The sequence below is a fragment of the Myxocyprinus asiaticus genome, chromosome 32 (assembly GCF_019703515.2).
Source record: "Myxocyprinus asiaticus isolate MX2 ecotype Aquarium Trade chromosome 32, UBuf_Myxa_2, whole genome shotgun sequence".
Classification (NCBI taxonomy): domain Eukaryota; kingdom Metazoa; phylum Chordata; class Actinopteri; order Cypriniformes; family Catostomidae; genus Myxocyprinus; species Myxocyprinus asiaticus.
This window is the reverse complement of record NC_059375.1, coordinates 26,315,087-26,331,575: the sequence shown is the minus strand read 5'-3', so window position 1 is coordinate 26,331,575 and position 16,489 is coordinate 26,315,087. Positions and strand designations below refer to the sequence as shown.

The 16,489-nt window shown below is 42.9% G+C and overlaps 1 protein-coding gene and 1 long non-coding RNA gene across 2 annotated transcripts in view; one reads left to right on the top strand and one right to left on the bottom strand.

Moving 5' to 3' along the window:
• The window catches only part of LOC127423599 (uncharacterized), a 419,204-nt gene that overhangs the window by 285,825 nt on the left and 116,890 nt on the right, over nucleotides 1-16,489 (bottom strand). The window lies entirely within an intron of this gene.
• The window catches only part of opn4b (opsin 4b), a 73,705-nt gene that overhangs the window by 39,645 nt on the left and 17,571 nt on the right, over nucleotides 1-16,489 (top strand). Inside the window, exon 8 of the mRNA XM_051668036.1 lies at nucleotides 7,184-7,370. Coding sequence (XP_051523996.1) covers nucleotides 7,184-7,370 — 187 coding nt within the window. The remainder of the gene's footprint in view (nucleotides 1-7,183; nucleotides 7,371-16,489) is intronic.

Sequence of the window (16,489 nt, the reverse complement as noted above, 5' to 3'; positions counted from 1 at the left end):
TTGGAATTCACTTCATTACTTGGACATTTCTTTCAGAAAGTGTTAAAATGTATGACTGATGCATTGAAAGCCCTTTTTTTATTATTATTTATTTAATTTTTTACATATTTTTAAATAAAGTGTATACAGTGTACTAATGGCTACTCTTGTAATTGTGATTTAAGTGTAAGTATGTTTATTAAGTTTATAGTGGAAGATAAGTATCATGTTACAATCATACACACAAATCCATGATAAACAATACACTAATAGCACACTTAAAAACTATAGGGACATGCAAGAAAATGTGAGTGTTCTACTGAACAGAAAGTGGCAGCTACTAGATTGTGATTTCACAAGTGGCAGTTCAACCACACGACAACAGACAAGTAAACGGTGGCTATTGCATGCAAAAAATTGTTTTAAGTTCACTTACACTGCATTAAAACATTAGAATCATAATCAGTGTTCAAAAAATTTTAACATTTAATTACACTGTGTGCCCAATTATTAGACAAATTGTATTCCTCAGGATTAATTTTATTGTTGAACAAACACAATGCTCTCAGTCAATCCAAAATGTTATTGAACCTCAAACCTGAATGTTTAACAAAGAAAAAGTGAGTTTTGTCTTTCTCAGGGGAACATATAAGTGTGCACAATTATTAGGCAACTAAATAACAAAAATAATTTCTTCCAACTCAATTGTTTATTCTCCGTTTTTAGAGTAGGTGCAACAAATAAGTAACACAGAATGACAATTAAATAACATTTTTGGCCTTTCAAAAATATTCAGTGACCAATATAGCCACCCTTCTTTTCAGTAACTGTCATGAACCTTCCATCCATGGAGTCTGTCAGTTTCTTGATCTGTTCACGATCAACTTTCGCTGAAGCAGCAACCACAGCCTCCCAAATGCTGTTCAAAGAGGTGTATTGTCTTCCCTCACTGTAAATCTCACATTTGAGAAGGGCCCACAAGTTCTCAGTAGGATTTAAGTCAGGTGAGGAAGGGGGCCAAGTCATTATTTGGGCATCTTTGAGGCCCTTGCTGGCTAGCCAAGCAGTGGAGTACTTGGATGCATGTGATGGAGCATTGTCCTGCATAAAGATCATGGCCTTCTTGAATGCTGAGGACTTCTTCCTGTACCACTGCTTGAAAAAGTACTTTCCAGAAACTGGCAGTAGGTTTGAGAGTTTCAGTCCATCTTCAACTCGAAAAGGTCCAACTACCTCATCCTTTATGATGGCAGCCCATACCAGTACCCCTCCTCCACCTTGCTAGCACCTGACTCGAAGTGGTGCCCTGTGTCCATTAGTGAACCAGCCACGGGCCCATCCATCTGGTCCATCAAGAGTCACTCTAATTTCATCTGTCCATAAAACCTTTGAAAAATCTGTCTTCATGTATTTCTTTGCCCAATCTTGACGCTTCAACTTGTGAATCTTATTCAGTGGTGGTCGTGTTTCAGCGTTCTTGACCTTGGCCATGTCTCTGAGCACTTGGCACCTTGTACTTCTGGACACTCCAGGTAGGTTGCAGTTCTGGAATATGGTAGCATTGGAGGATAATGGGTTCCTGGCAGCTTCACGTTTACTTCTTCTCAAGTCTTTTGCAGTTAATTTGTGCCTTTTCTTCTCTATGCATTTTTTGCACCCCAGTTGACTATTCGCAGTAAAACGTTTGATTGTCCAGTGGTTACACCTCAATAGTTTAGCTATTTCAAGAGTGTTGCATCCGTCTGAAAGGCATTTTACAATATTTGACTTTTCAGTGTCAGTTAAATCTCTTTTTTTGGCCCATTTTACCTGAGGTAATGAAGCTGCCTAATAATTATGCACACCTTGATATAAGGTGTTAGTCACTTTCGCCACACCCTCCCTCATTACACAAATGCATACCACCTAAAAATGATTGAATCCAGTAAGCATTCAAGTTTTTATGGTTTGGAGTTGGAAAATGTGCATGGAAATAATGATAAGATCTATATAATAATTGGGCATGCAGTGTATTATATCTGTGACCAATCAAGGGTCGTATTTTTGTCGCTCACTACAGCCAATTAGAGCTGCTGACGGTGTTTGCTCACTCACATGATGTCTGCAGGTGAAGTTAGGAGGTCACAATGCCGTTCCAATTCACCATATATTACTTATTTTATAAAACATTAAAAGTGGAAAGTACATAGCTCATTCTTGGGAACTCGGACCAGTTCAATCAAGTGACATCGCAGCCTGACCTTGATGCCGATGATAACTGGCTCGAAATAGAATGGCCCACGCGAAAAGAACCGGAGAAGACAGTGCCTGCTAAAGTCCTGCTATTTGGAGGTAAGTTTGGATTGTACCAGTTATTTCCCGTATACCCTTTCAGCTACTTCATTGCTTAATTGTGTCATTTTATTGGTAGCAGGTGTAGGCTAAACTTCTTTACTCTTCTCGTCATATCGGATTCGTTCAAAGACCTCGTCACAAAGAAAAATTTATTCATTTTGAGTAAAGATATATGGACCAAGGAAGAAAGCAGGGGTGTGCGCATGAAAAAGAAAATGTTGGAGACCAATGTGGTGGAGGCTAAAAAAGCCAGGCTGGTGAGTGTATATAGATACGTTTTGAAAAAGTCATGTTTCGACATGACAGTCGAATTGTTATGTGCGTTTTAACCGGTTTTATGTTTAAATGTGTAGCCTACTTGCTTATATGCTAGCTCAAAAAGAGGTATCAAGCTAAACATCCAGCTACTTTATTGTAGGCTTTTGCAGAGGACTTAACATTCTCTGTCTGTGGACAGCAATGTCAACACAGACTAATGTAGTGGAAACGTCTTGGTTACTGCTGTAACGTACGTTCCCTGATGGAGGGAATGAGACGTTGTGTCAAAGTAGTGACACTAGGGGTCGCCCTTGGGAGCTCCAAACACCTCTAATCTTTGAGAAAAGGCCAATGAGAATTGGCGAGTGGAATTTGCATGCCACTCCCCCGGACATACGGGTATAAAAGGAGCTGGCTCACAACCACTCATTCAGGTTTTGTGCTGAGGAGCCGAGACAAGGTCTTGGCCATTTCAGCAGATAGTACTGCGTTGTGGCAAGAGGGACACAATGTCTCATTCCCACCATCAGGGAACGGAGGTCACAACAGTAACCGAGACGTTCCCCTTCTGTCACTCACTCGACGTTGTGTTGATGTAGTGACACTAGGGGTCCCTATAGAAAAACGCCACAACAGCTGGACCGTGTTACGTGAATTGCTGATGCAGGTGCAAGCAAGCTGCTGCGTGCGTAATAGCAGATGCATCAGTCCACACATAACCTCCCCCAACACCCCACAAGACGTCATGTAGATCCCCACATCCCAAAGGGGGGGAAGCGACGTAACTAGCATGGGAGCTGGCTGTGCCAGCCGCTGCCTTTTCTCTCTGTGTTTCTCTCCACAGAGTATTAGATTTGGCTGGGGCCATCTAACGCTATTATATGCATCGAGGAAGGTGTTATTTCCCTTTCCTATTCTTTCAGGGGAAAAAGTCCCTGCGGAGACCACATCCTGCCCAAGGGGGAGGTAACATGTGGCAATATGTCACGTGGGCTCACCAGCCACACATGGAAGTGGCGCGGTGGTAGGTCCTGCCTTGAAGGGGAGGAGCTATACAACACAGCAACCGAGGGCAGAGAGGGCTCTGCCCAAAGGGAGACGCGGGTCTGCCAACAGGGGAAATACATCACAGGGGGTTACTGGAGTAACCGGCACCTGTGGAGCACCTACCCCAGCACAGGGCATATTAGCACACGTACTGGTTCCGGCTGCGAATTCCTCCGCCGAATTCGCGAGCCACAGGGCTAGGGAGGAAGGACATCCAGGGTTCACAGGTTTGTGAACTCGCATGGGAGAAGAAGCGCACGTCTTCACCTCAAGGAGGGGAAAGGCGCTATACGCAAGCGATACACCCGGCCAGCTGTTCCGTATTACCAAACTTACCTGTTCGTACCTGACAAAACACAGGACGAAACCGGCTCAACCCGGAGATTGTAAAATCTCGCAAAGGTATTGGGTGTTGCCCAGCCCGCTGCTCTGCAGATGACTGCTAGAGAGGCACCATTGGCCAGTGCCCACGAGGATGCCAGACTCCTTGTAGAGTGTGCTCGTATTCCCAAAGGGGCAGGCACGGCCTGGGCTTGGTATGCCAGAGTGATGGCATCCACGATCCAGTGGGCAAGCCTCTGTTTGGAGACAGCGTTCCCTTTCCACTGTCCGCTGAAGCAGACAAAGAGCTGCTCAGAGCGTCTAAAGCCCTCCGTGCGATCCAAGTAGATGCACAAAGCATGCACTGGACACAGCAATGACAGGGCTGGGTCTGCCTCCTCCCGGGGCAGTGCTTGAAGGCTCACCACCTGATCCCCGAAGGGGGTCGTGGGAACCTTGGGCACATAGCCCGGCTGGGGTCTCAGGACCACGTGAGAGTCTACCGGAATGAACTCCAAGCAGGTATTGCTGACAGAGAGCGCCTGCAGGTCCCCAACCCTCTTGATGGAGGTGAGCCAACACAGCTGTGAATGATTTCAGGCAGTTTAGCACCGACTGTGCGTGCTCGCTCGTGAGGCGCGCTATCATCGAAATCGAGTCTAACTCCATGCCGAGAAAAGAGATGATCTGAAACGGGGATAGCTTGCTTTTTCCCAGTTGACCCGAAGCCCTAGACGGCTGAGTTGCCTGAGCACCAGGTCCCTGTATGCGCACAGCAACTCTCGAGAGTCATCGTGGTAGTTGAGTATGCGGATGCCCACTTCCCTTAACAGGGCAAGAGCTGCCTCTGCAACCTTCGTGAAGACGCGAGGGGACAGGGACAGGCCGAAGGGGAGGACCTTGTACTGATACGCCCGGCCGTCGAAAGCAGGTAAAACTGAGACGTGAAAATATGCATCCTTCAGGTCTACCGCCGCGAACCAATCTTGATGCCAGGTGCACGCCAAAATGTGCTTCTGCGTCAGCATCTTGAACGGGAGTCTGTGTAAGGCCCGGTTCAAAACTTGCAGGTCCAAGATTGGCCGCTACCCACTGCCTTTCTTTGGCACAATGAAGTAAGGGCTGTAGAACCCTTTCCTCATCTTGGCTGGAGGGACAGTCTCTATCGCGCCCTTGCGCAGAAGGGTCGCGATCTCCACATGCAGGGTGGCGGCGTTCTCGCCCTGCACCAAGGTGAAGCGGACGCCGCTGAACCAGGGCAGGCACCTGGTGAACTGAATCGCGTAGCCGAGTCGGATGGTCCTGGCCAGCCACCGCGACAGGTTGGAAAGCGCTAACCACACGTCCAAGCTCTGGGCGAGGTGCACTAAGGGGACAATCGCGTCTAACGTACCTGTGGGTGGGGCCTCGCGGCGGGGGGGAGCAGGGGACACCACGTCGAGGAGCCTTGCTTCGTCTCGAACTCGTGGCTACATCGACACAACGTCGAGTGAGTGACAGAAGGGGAACTGAAGAAAAAGTTGTATGATCATGCCATCTTACCTTATCTCTTGTCTATTCTGTTAACAGATGCTGTTCTTCATGAGTTTCCGCAGACAACTGCCTCTGATGTGCGAGAGGCCATCAGACGCAAATGTAATAATGAGCAGTTCAGCCAGAAAAAGGAACATAATGTGTAGTTTGTGTTTGTGTATAAAGGGTCGGTATGGGCATTGGTGCAATAATGTTTTTATCTTTCAGTGTTCTTTTAATGAAAAACATGGTCAGTTCATTTTGTTCAGTTTTATAATGCTGAAACCATGTGAAGTTTAAATAAAAACCGTTGGACTTGTTATTAAAATATGAGTCTTCATTAGTGATGTTGTTACATGTTATTTATTGGGAAAAAGTCCCCTAAGTAATTCAGCCTTTAGTATACTGGTAACACATTTAAAAACTGTATTGTGTAAGAGTATGTAATGTTGAAAGTATATTGTACAAAGTAGTATAGCTAAGTAATAACAAAGTATGCTCTTATTGACTACTAAATGTGCATTTATTAGTATTTGGAATTAGTCAAAAGTATAATGGAGCATATACTATCGCAAAAATAATATATTCATGGTATATTGCTAGTATGTTTGGAAGACACTCATAACAAATTTGTAATGTACTTATAACACAATTAAGGTACACTTTAATTTCACTAATCAAGCATGTAATTAGTCCCTACACAGGCATATACTTAAAGTGTACTATGTATACTTGAAGTTGTTCCACTTTAGCACACAAAAGTACACTAAATACACTTTAAATTGTGCTTTACTACAATTAAATTACAACTAAAATATACTTAAAATATATTAAATAGCAAACTTCAAGTTAAATAATCATTAACACACTTAAAGTATACTGATCATTGGTCTGTCTGCAAGTACACTGAAGTATGCCAAAATGTAATATACTTAGCATATTCATTTTTCACCAGGGGAGCACCATGATTTGGGGCTGCGTTTTTGCTTCGGGGCCTGGACCGTTTGTTATCATCGAGAGAAAAACGAATTTCCAAGTTTATCAAGATATCCTACAGGGTAATGTCAGGGTGGCTTTGTGCCAGCTGAAGCTCAGTAGAAGTTGGGTGATGCAGCAGGACAATGACCCTAAATATCTAAGTAAATCCACTACAGAATGGCTTCAAAAAAATGTAACTACAAATATAAATTCTTGGCATTAGAATAATGATACAGTATCATGAGGTAAAATAATGGTACTTTCTATTTTCACACACTTTTACTGTATACTTCTTCCTACCTCTTCCTAACAAGGTTATGAAACAGTCATATGACTTTACATATTAATATACAACATCATTCATATACTAATTTAAGTAAACACTACAAAAACATTGTTTGCATTGTCCTTAATCTGATACACTATGCCCTTGAGATTATGTAACACATGACAATTTTGTCCTAATCAAAAGAAATCAATCAAACTGTAAGTGTTGGTAGATAACCCATTAAATTCAAAAGACCTATTGTACTGGTGCAGTAGATTATGTGTTTGCTCTAACTACTTCCCCTGGGTGCTCTTGAGAGCTATCTATTGTATGTTTACATGCAGAATCATCCACAACAAATACCCTTTTGCTGTCTACCTCTCTTTTTCTCTTTTCCCCCACTCAAAGTGCCCATTCTTCTCTCTTTATCTTTTTAAATTTTCCTGTCCTTCTTTCACATGTCACCCCTTCTTTTGTCTTTCTCAGGTCTGCCATTGCAAAGTACATACCATGTCTGGGTGTGTTACTGTGTGTACCTCATAGAGACCGATTCAGTAGCAGTAGCTTTATATCCACGCGACGTTCCACTGTGACCAGCCAGTCCTCTGAGACCAGTAGCAACCTGCACCGGGCTGGGAAGACACGCTTGTCCTCAGTGTCTGACAGTGAGTCGGTATGAAAAATCACCTTTACTCGCCCAAAAGCTCACGATTATCACGATTAATGGAGTTCCTTTTATCTTGTCAATCACAAGCACGTGAAGAATAGAGCTTGCAAGGCATTTTGTAGCCTATAATTTAAAGCTGTAAACGTAATCACAGCTTGCTGTCCTTAGTTTCAATTTAGGGCCCTTCATCACGGACAGCAAGCCAGATATGTTTACCTTTATCTCACTGAAGGATTTTATGAAAATGTGAACTAGTGAATTCCAATTAGATTCTTTTAGCTATAACCTTTATTATTAAATTGATAGTCCCATTCCTGGATGCTGATTTGTCATTACACCATTCCAGCTGTGGCGAAATACATAATGTAACAGCTACACTGCAAGAAGTAATTTTCTTACTGAGTTTTTATTTTATTCTTTTCTTATTTGAGTCTTGTTTTCCAGTAAAAATACCTAAACATCCTTAAAACAAGATTGATTTACTTGAGAAGCAATATAACAATATAGCTGCAAGCAGCGATGACGGGCCCAAGCTCCATGGGTCCATTTCCACCCAGTGGCTTTCAGAAAACAATGCAAGGTGGATACATGCATTTGGCATTTGACATTATTCTAAACAATTTTGAAGCACTTTGGGTAAATAAAGCAATTTGAGGACTATTTTAAAGTCTGTTGTAAGAGCCACACTTCTTGCTGCCATGTGGTGGCACTATGACAATGACCCAAAATAGTCACATCCATGTGATTAGCCCCCAAGACTAAACATACATCTCAATTTTGATCTAAATCACACATTGCACACAGAAGATATGAGACACTTCCTGTTTCCCATTTTTGCCATTAATTTAATGCCTCGCTATGGCAACACCGTTCGATATATAAAAAATCTGTTCACAATTTAGTGTCTTCAATGTCTTGCCATAAAGTATTTAAAAGTTCAGAGACTGCAATATTTAAAAATCCAAAATATCTGACTTCCTGTTGGGCAGACCTAATGACTATAGTTATGAAAGTTGTCTGGCTTGATGATAACTATATATGTACCAATTTTGGTGACTGTAGGTGAAAATGGGGGTGCTACAGAGGCTGTCTTACACACCCATTTTAAACCTGTTAACTGTCACTGGCCAACAGGTGGGCCATTTGACTGTGGCTAAAAAACAAATGCTTTGTTTTATATAAAAAATTATTAAATTGATCTTTGTTCACATACTTGGTATCAAATTAAAGATTAAAAACTCAACTTTCATCTTCTGCAGTCTATTTTGCAATTAGAACATTACAGTGAAAATATATTTTAAAATGTTCAAAGAGTGCATGCGACATGTGAGCATCAGTAGGCTACTTATGTTCCATGTTCTCTGCTTATGATCCAATCCATTGAAAACACAGCATGCATTTCATTAGTCTCGATTGAGATGAGCAAGTTCTGCATAGAACCGATCACCGGTGATCACTGACAGGTGCATGCCGGTTAGAAATCTGTCCGACTTGCTGTGATATCATGACCCCGTATGTCAAAAATACTCCCGCGAGGGGGGGCCTGGGTAGCTTAGCGAGTATTGATGCAGACTACCACCACTGGAGTCACGAGTTTGAATCCAGGGTGTGCTGAGTGACTCCAGCTAGGTACGTGAAAAAATGCATGGCTTGACTGTCTCAGAAGCGGAGGCAACTGAGACTTGTCCTCCGCCACTCGGATTGAGGTGAGTAGCCGCACCACCACGAGGACCTACTAAGTAGTGGGAATTGGGCATTCCAAATTGGGAGAAAAGGGGATACAAATAAATAAATAAATAAAAATACTCCCACGAGAGCAAGGCGGCCGCAGTTGTAGCAGGCAGGCGGCGCAGTTGCTTTTTCTGAGTTGCGTGAACTGCAAACACTATGGCAAATGTCTTGTTGATGACACAGCTTAATGCTCCTTGGCTTAAACAACCGTGATGTTTTGTTATCTTTTAAAATGTTTGATTTTTTATCTCTAATATCATATTTTTATGTGTATAAATTATATGTGAATATTCCCAATATTCTGACATGGGATATGTAATTGGTATCATATTTCTAAAATATCTAAAATACGTGTCTTTATTAAGCTTAAAATTTGTGGAAAGACACTCTTATGTGGGGAATTAAATAACAGGTACATTGAGTGTTTTGTTCATCATATTTATTTTCATTTAAAAGCAACAGAATTTAAATTGCTTCCACTTTATTAACAACAAAGCACTTGGACGTGAATCACGCGATATCTGCCTTAAATCTCATAGCGGCTGATTCTATTTGAGAAGTGAGAACTGTCTGACTTGACAGCTCTTATTTCACTCCTCCCCTGACTGCACCAGCCTGCTCTCTCGTTTTTTAATGCTTTATTAAAACAGTTCACATAACAAGTAAAGGGGGAAAAAAGAAACAAGCAAAGAAAGAGAAAATCAAAAACATATAAATAACTATGTACAAAGGGGTATTAGAATATTCAAGAGCCATAGATGCAGGGGTGTCTAAAATGGGTAAAAGTTCAAGGCTCTTCAGCAGTCCAGAGTCTTTGTTGCCTTGGTGTTCCTTACACCCTTCAACGTATCAAGATACTGATAGAGCTCAAACAAAAATTTCCAAAATGTGGTATCTTCTTTGACCATCTACATTTATGGATATAGTATTTACTTAACATAATAAATAGGTTAAGGACATAACAGATTTTCTTTTTAGATTAAGCATTGTGATGTGCTTGGACAAGTATATTGGTCATTCAATTGTCCGAGTAAAAAGTTACTTGTCCAGAGAAAAAAAAGGACATGTATTGGTTTCATGCTCAAGTAACATGTCAGAGTTTCTGTTGTATGTTTTCTAAAATTACAACATGGCCAAACTAATAGCATTATACCTATGTAATCAAACTAGATTATCTGGTACAGAACTGTAAACTGCTCTGGGAAGAGGAGGTTTTTTTATGTTACATCTACGCATGGTCAAATAAAGGAAAGCCTCCATCACAACCATTTACAGCAGGGGTGCTCACACTTCTAAGGAATGAGATCTACTTTTCCATCATGTTATTGCAACAATATACTATACACAATATATACATTTATCAAAATACCAAAATTTCAATAATCTTTAGTGAAATGTGATGATTTTTGATACCAGCTTCAATACTACATCAAATAATAGCCTTAAAAGTAATAAACAGTCAGTAATAAAATAACAAAAGAAAAGCAATCAATAGAAAAAAACAAACAAAAAAACACTATGGAACAAACAAAAATACAAATTAAGAAAACAGTGCTTTTTAACAGCTTTAAAAAAAAAAAAACATTAAAACAGTATCAAGTATTCAATTAAACATTCAGAATGATCTCGACATAAAATCACTACTGATCTTCCCTGTATGAATAATACTTTAATACTTTTATACTAGAGTTATACTAGTAAAGGTATCCAGCCAAGAGCAGTGAGTGGTTTGGTGTTTTCTTGTTAATGTTGTTTGACTGATATTAAGGATAAACTAGACAGCGGCAGGTCTATTAGGTTACATTTAAACTTACAAGTCATACATTTCAATAAAAATCAGGTTTTCTCCTAATGTTTACGTTTAGACATCCCTCTCTGTGTTTACATGAACACCTCACCAAGACAGGCATTTTGGCTGATTTTTTAAATGTATTTGACTGTTTAGGCACGAGCATTCTCGGAGCACACGCGCATGTGGGGGCGTTTTCACACCTGGCTCGTTTGGAGCGTTTGTTTCGGAACCTGGTGCATTTTCTACCTTGGCTCGGTTCGTTTAGCCATACACGAATACGGCAATCGCACTCGGATCCGCACCAAAACAATCGGTCTGAGACCTCCTGAACGAGGTGGTCTTGAACCGATTGCAAACGAACGCTGGAGCGGTTTGCTTGTGGTAAGAATGCAAACCGACCCAACGGACCGATGAACCAAATAATATCCCTATAAAAACCAAATCTATAGGTCAGCACATTGCTGTAATTCATAATCAAAACGTGGTTAGAGCCTTTTTGCGACTATATATTACACATAATTGCACATTTAAAATAGCAGTTATTTTATAATTCCTGAGGTTAATAGTACAATCACTTCTTTCTTTTGGATATAGCGGCAAAACAAACACAGTAGGACGGGCCTTTGCAACTTTAATATTGCCTAAATTTGGTGATATGAATCCCCTAGATGGAGTATTCAAAAGTTCAGGGCCTGCAATTTTAAAAAAATGCACATTCAATCCAAAATGGCCAACTTCCTGTTGGGCGGAGCTAATGACTGTAATTTTGAAAGTTGTCTAGCTTGATGAGAACAATATATGTAGCAAGTTTGGTCAAAAAATTGTGCTACAGAGCTCCTCAGCCACACCCGTGTGTTAACTTTTGCCCAGGCCTAATGGCCGACAACTCTGATGTGTGTGCAATATATCATGAAAATTCAAGCATGCCAAGTACCTCTATAACATGTGAATACACATAAAAAGGAATAATAACATTTAATGCATTGCCATGGCACCAGTATTTAAGATATCAAGAATCCCTTCAGAATTTTAAATCTGCACTGTCTTGACATTATTCTAAAAATTTTAAAGCAATTAAGGTAAACATAAGAGAGATATTTCAAAGTCTGTTAAACATGTCACACTTCCTTCTGCCAGTTGGTGACTGTGACCCACAATAGCCACATCAATGTGATCAGCCCGCAGGGCCAAATATATGGTTCAATTTGGATGTAAATCACACAATGCATGCAGAAGATATGCATTTTTTGACATTACTTTAACACGTGGCCATGGCAACACCATTCGATATATAAAAAATCTGTTCACAAGTTAGCATCGTCAGTGTTTTAGCATGCTGTCCTGTCGCCCACATTTGGTAACTGTAACATGAACCCCCTAGGAGGAGTATTTCAAATTCCAGAGCATGGATTTTTCAAACAATCCAAAATGGCCGACTTCCTGTTGGGCGGAGCTTATGACTGTCAGCATGAAAGTTGTCCGGCTTGATGAGATCTATATATGTTCAAAGTTTGGTGACTGTAGCTGCAAAGGGATGTGCTACAGAGCCCCCCAAACATGCCCATCTTCTAGGTAGCACAACAGAACCCCCCCTGAATGCTCCGCACTTTCAGTGCTTGGGCCCTAATAATCGTTAGAAGAACAATAGGGCCTCCACACTTTCAGTTCTTGGGCCCTAATAATCCTTAGAAGAACAATATGACTTTCACACTTTCAGTGCTTGGGCCCTAATAAGATATTTGTCTTGTTTTTAATCTAACATAATGTAGTAATGTTTATGCTTACAACCAGAAAAAAATATTTGCCAATGGGGTAAGAAAAAAAAACTTGATTCAGGTTTATTTTCCTTCCCTACTTGTTTTTGTTTTTTTCTTGTTTTAAGCAAAAACCCCACTAAATTTAGTTATATTTCCTTGAAAACAAGACTTAATATCTTATGTTTTTCTGCTTCATAATTAATTTTTTAGTTATGTTTTATGGATGTTTAGAATAAGACAAAAAGACTCTCTAAAATACTTTACAAAATGACCCCCGTAAAGTTCTGAAGTAGTTTTGCGTGCCCTTGCAATACGTTTTTCATTCCCTCACAATAAGCTTTGCATCCCCTTTGCAATAGTTTTGAGTTCTCTCACAATAAATTAACCATGGTTTTACTATAGTAAACATAGTTGAACTATGTGTCTTATGTTAAAACCTTAGTACACCCAAAAATTACCATGATTTCACTATAGTAACTGTAGTTTAATTGTGATATTGTAGTAATACCACAACCACAAAGTTTATCATGGTTTTACTACAGTATTCATATGTTAACCATGACATTTGTAATGGAATGTAACACTTCTCAGTGGAAGAAGGAGGTGAGAAGCAGATTTCCGGGTTCAGGTAAGCATTTTATTTTCCTCACTGCAGCAAATGCACTCTTTGAAGGCTTTCACGCTGTTCAATAACTCACTCTAAAAATCCACAAACTACTTCACAAAATAAACTCTCAACTTTGCAATAATAAACTCTTGACTTCATAATCGGGTCTCTGGTGCCCAGGCTCTCTCTCCCGTCTACCTGCGGTGTGGCTCTATTTATGCCGCTCTCCCCGTGCTCACTGAAATTAGAGACAGGTGTTAGACATAATTTAACTCAGGTGTAAGCGCCCTTACCGCTTTCTCTCTCTCCAGAGAGATGCTTGACCATGCCCCCACTGCCACATATCCCCACCACCCGACTCAGGCCGGGGCGGCATCCGGCCTGCCTACCACTCCCCCCCCATTCCTGGAAAGGAAGTCGGTGACAGCCATCTGCGCTCCCGGTCTTTGGACCACCTTGATCTTAAATGGCTGAAGAGCCAGGTACCAACGGGTGATCCGGGCATTGGTATCTTTCATGTGGTGGAGCCACTGGAGTGGGGCGTGATCGGAACAGAGGGTGAAGGCCCGCCCCAACAGGTAGTATCGGAGAGTGAGGACCGCCCACTTGATAGCGAGACACTCCTTTTCCATGGTGCTGTACTTAGTTTCCCTCAACGAGAGCTTATGGCTAATGTACAGCACCGGGCGCTCCTCCCCCTCCACCACCTGCGAGAGTACGGCCCCCAGCCCTCTGTCTGAAGCATCTGTCTGTAAAACAAAAGGGAGAGAGAAGTCAGGTGAATGTAACAGCGGCCCCCCGCAAAGTGCGGCTTTAACTTGCGTGAACGCCCGCTGACACTGCGCCGTCCATTGGACCGGGTCTGGAGCTCATTTTTTAGTGAGATCAGTCAGCGGGCTGGTGACGTCTGAATAATTAGGTACGAACCTTCTATAATAGCCAGCCAGCCCCAGGAAATGTCTCACCCCCTTTTTGGTCTTGGGCCTCGGGCAGGTCGCAATCACCGCTGTCTTGTCAATTTGGGGACGCACCTGCCCGTGGCCCAAGTGGAACCCCAGATACCGTACCTCCACCCGCCCAATCGCGCACTTCTTTGGGTTCGCTGTGAGTCCCGCTCGGCGCAGCGATCTCAGAACCGCCCTCAGATGTTGCGTGTGCCGCTGCCAATCATTGCTATAAATGATGATGTCATCTAAATAGGCAGCGGCGTAAGCTGAATGCGGTCTGAGGATTCTGTCCATGAGACGCTGAAACGTAACCGGGGCTCCAAACAAACCGAACGGAAGTGTCACAAACTGGTGTAATCCAAACGGTGTGGAGAAGGCGGTTTTCTCACGGGAAATTGGTGTCAAGGGGATCTGCCAATAACCCTTCGTCAAATCCAATGTCGAATAAAATCGAGCAGTGCCCAACCGATCGAGCAACTCATCAACGCGAGGCATTGGATACGCATCAAATTTAGACACCGCGTTGACTTTCCTATAATCCACACAGAACCGTACAGACCCGTCGCTCTTAGGCACTAGAACAACAGGGCTGGACCAATCGCTGTGGGATTCTTCTATTACCCCCATATCGAGCATTGCATCCAATTCTTCCCGAACGATTTTCTTCTCGTGTTCGGGTAATCGATAGAGGCGGCTACGTACCACGACCCCCGGCTCGGTCTCGATGTGGTGATGGATGAGGTTTGTATGCCCCGGTAGAGGGGAGAACACATCCGCAAACTCCTGTTGCAACCTAGCAACCTCCGCGAGTTGACTCTGTGAGAGGTGGTCTCCGCAAGTGACCGGGGTGAACTGTTTATGTTTTGAACTCACCTCCGGTCCGAGCTCCACCTTCTCGGGTACTACCGTGGCCAACGTCATGGGAACCGACTCCCTCCACAATTTCAGGAGATTGAGGTGGTATATTTGACGTGTGCCCCCTCTATCGGTTCGTTTAACCTCATAATCGAGATCTCCCACTCGTCGTGTGACCTCAAAGGGTCCTTTCCACTTGGCGAGTAATTTAGAGCTCGATGTGGGAAGCAATACAAGCACTTTATCTCCCGGTGCAAATTCCCTTTGCTGAGTTCCTCTGTCATACAGTCGGTGCTGTCGTTCTTGAGCTTGGAGCAAATTCTCCTGTGTTAGCTGTCCCAAAGTGTGGAGTTTTGCTCTAAGATCAAGAACGTATTGAATTTCATTTTTACTGTTTGAAGGTCCCTCCTCCCAGGCCTCTCGCAATACATCAAGCACACCGCGTGGGCGTCGCCCATACAGCAGCTCGAATGGGGAGAAGCCAGTGGAGGCTTGCGGGACCTCTCATACTGCAAATAACAGGGGCCATTTATCCCAATTTCTAGCATCGTCATGCACAAACTTACAAATCATGTTTTTGAGGGTTTTATTAAATCGTTCCACCAGGCCATCCGTTTGAGGATGGTATACGCTGGTGCGAATCGATTCAATACTTAACAACTCATACAGTTCACGTAGTGTCTGTGAAATAAACGTTGTGCCCTGATCGGTGAGGATTTCTTTCGGAATCCCCACCCGGGAGATTATTTTGAAGAGTGCCTCTGCAACACTGCATGCTGAGATGTTGCGAAGAGGCACTGCTTCTGGATATCGCGTTGCATAGTCCACTAGGACCAATACAAAGTGATGTCTGCGTGCTGACCTTTCTAATGGCCCGACGAGGTCCATTCCAATTCTCTCAAAGGGTACCTCGATCAAAGGGAGAGGGCGCAATGGCGCTTTTGGGGTGGCCAGTGGGTTAACCAGCTGGCATTCGCGGCATGCCGCACACCACCTGCGGACATCGCCGCCAATGCCCGGCCAATAGAAATGGACTATTAGATGGTTCAGTGTTTTCCTTTCTCCTAAGTGACCCGCCATGGGATTATAATGAGCCGCCTGGAATACCATTTCCCGACGGCTCCTTGGAATCAAAAGTTGGGTTGTATCCTCTTTAGTCTGAGCGTCCTGTGTCACTCTATACAACCGCTCATTTATAATCACAAAATAGGGGTATGAAAGGGCGATGTCCGGCTGGAGACGTTGACCATCAATGACTCTCACTTGGTTGAAGGCGTGTTTGAGGGTTTCGTCTTGCGACTGCTCCAAAGGGAAATCCCCCTCAGGGAATTCCCTGAGAAGGGGAGGGGCTGCAGCCTCTCCCCCTCTCTCGGCATTATGACACGGAGCTGTCGAGTATGGCCCCGGCTCTGCCTCCCCTGCAAGAGCATCGCACA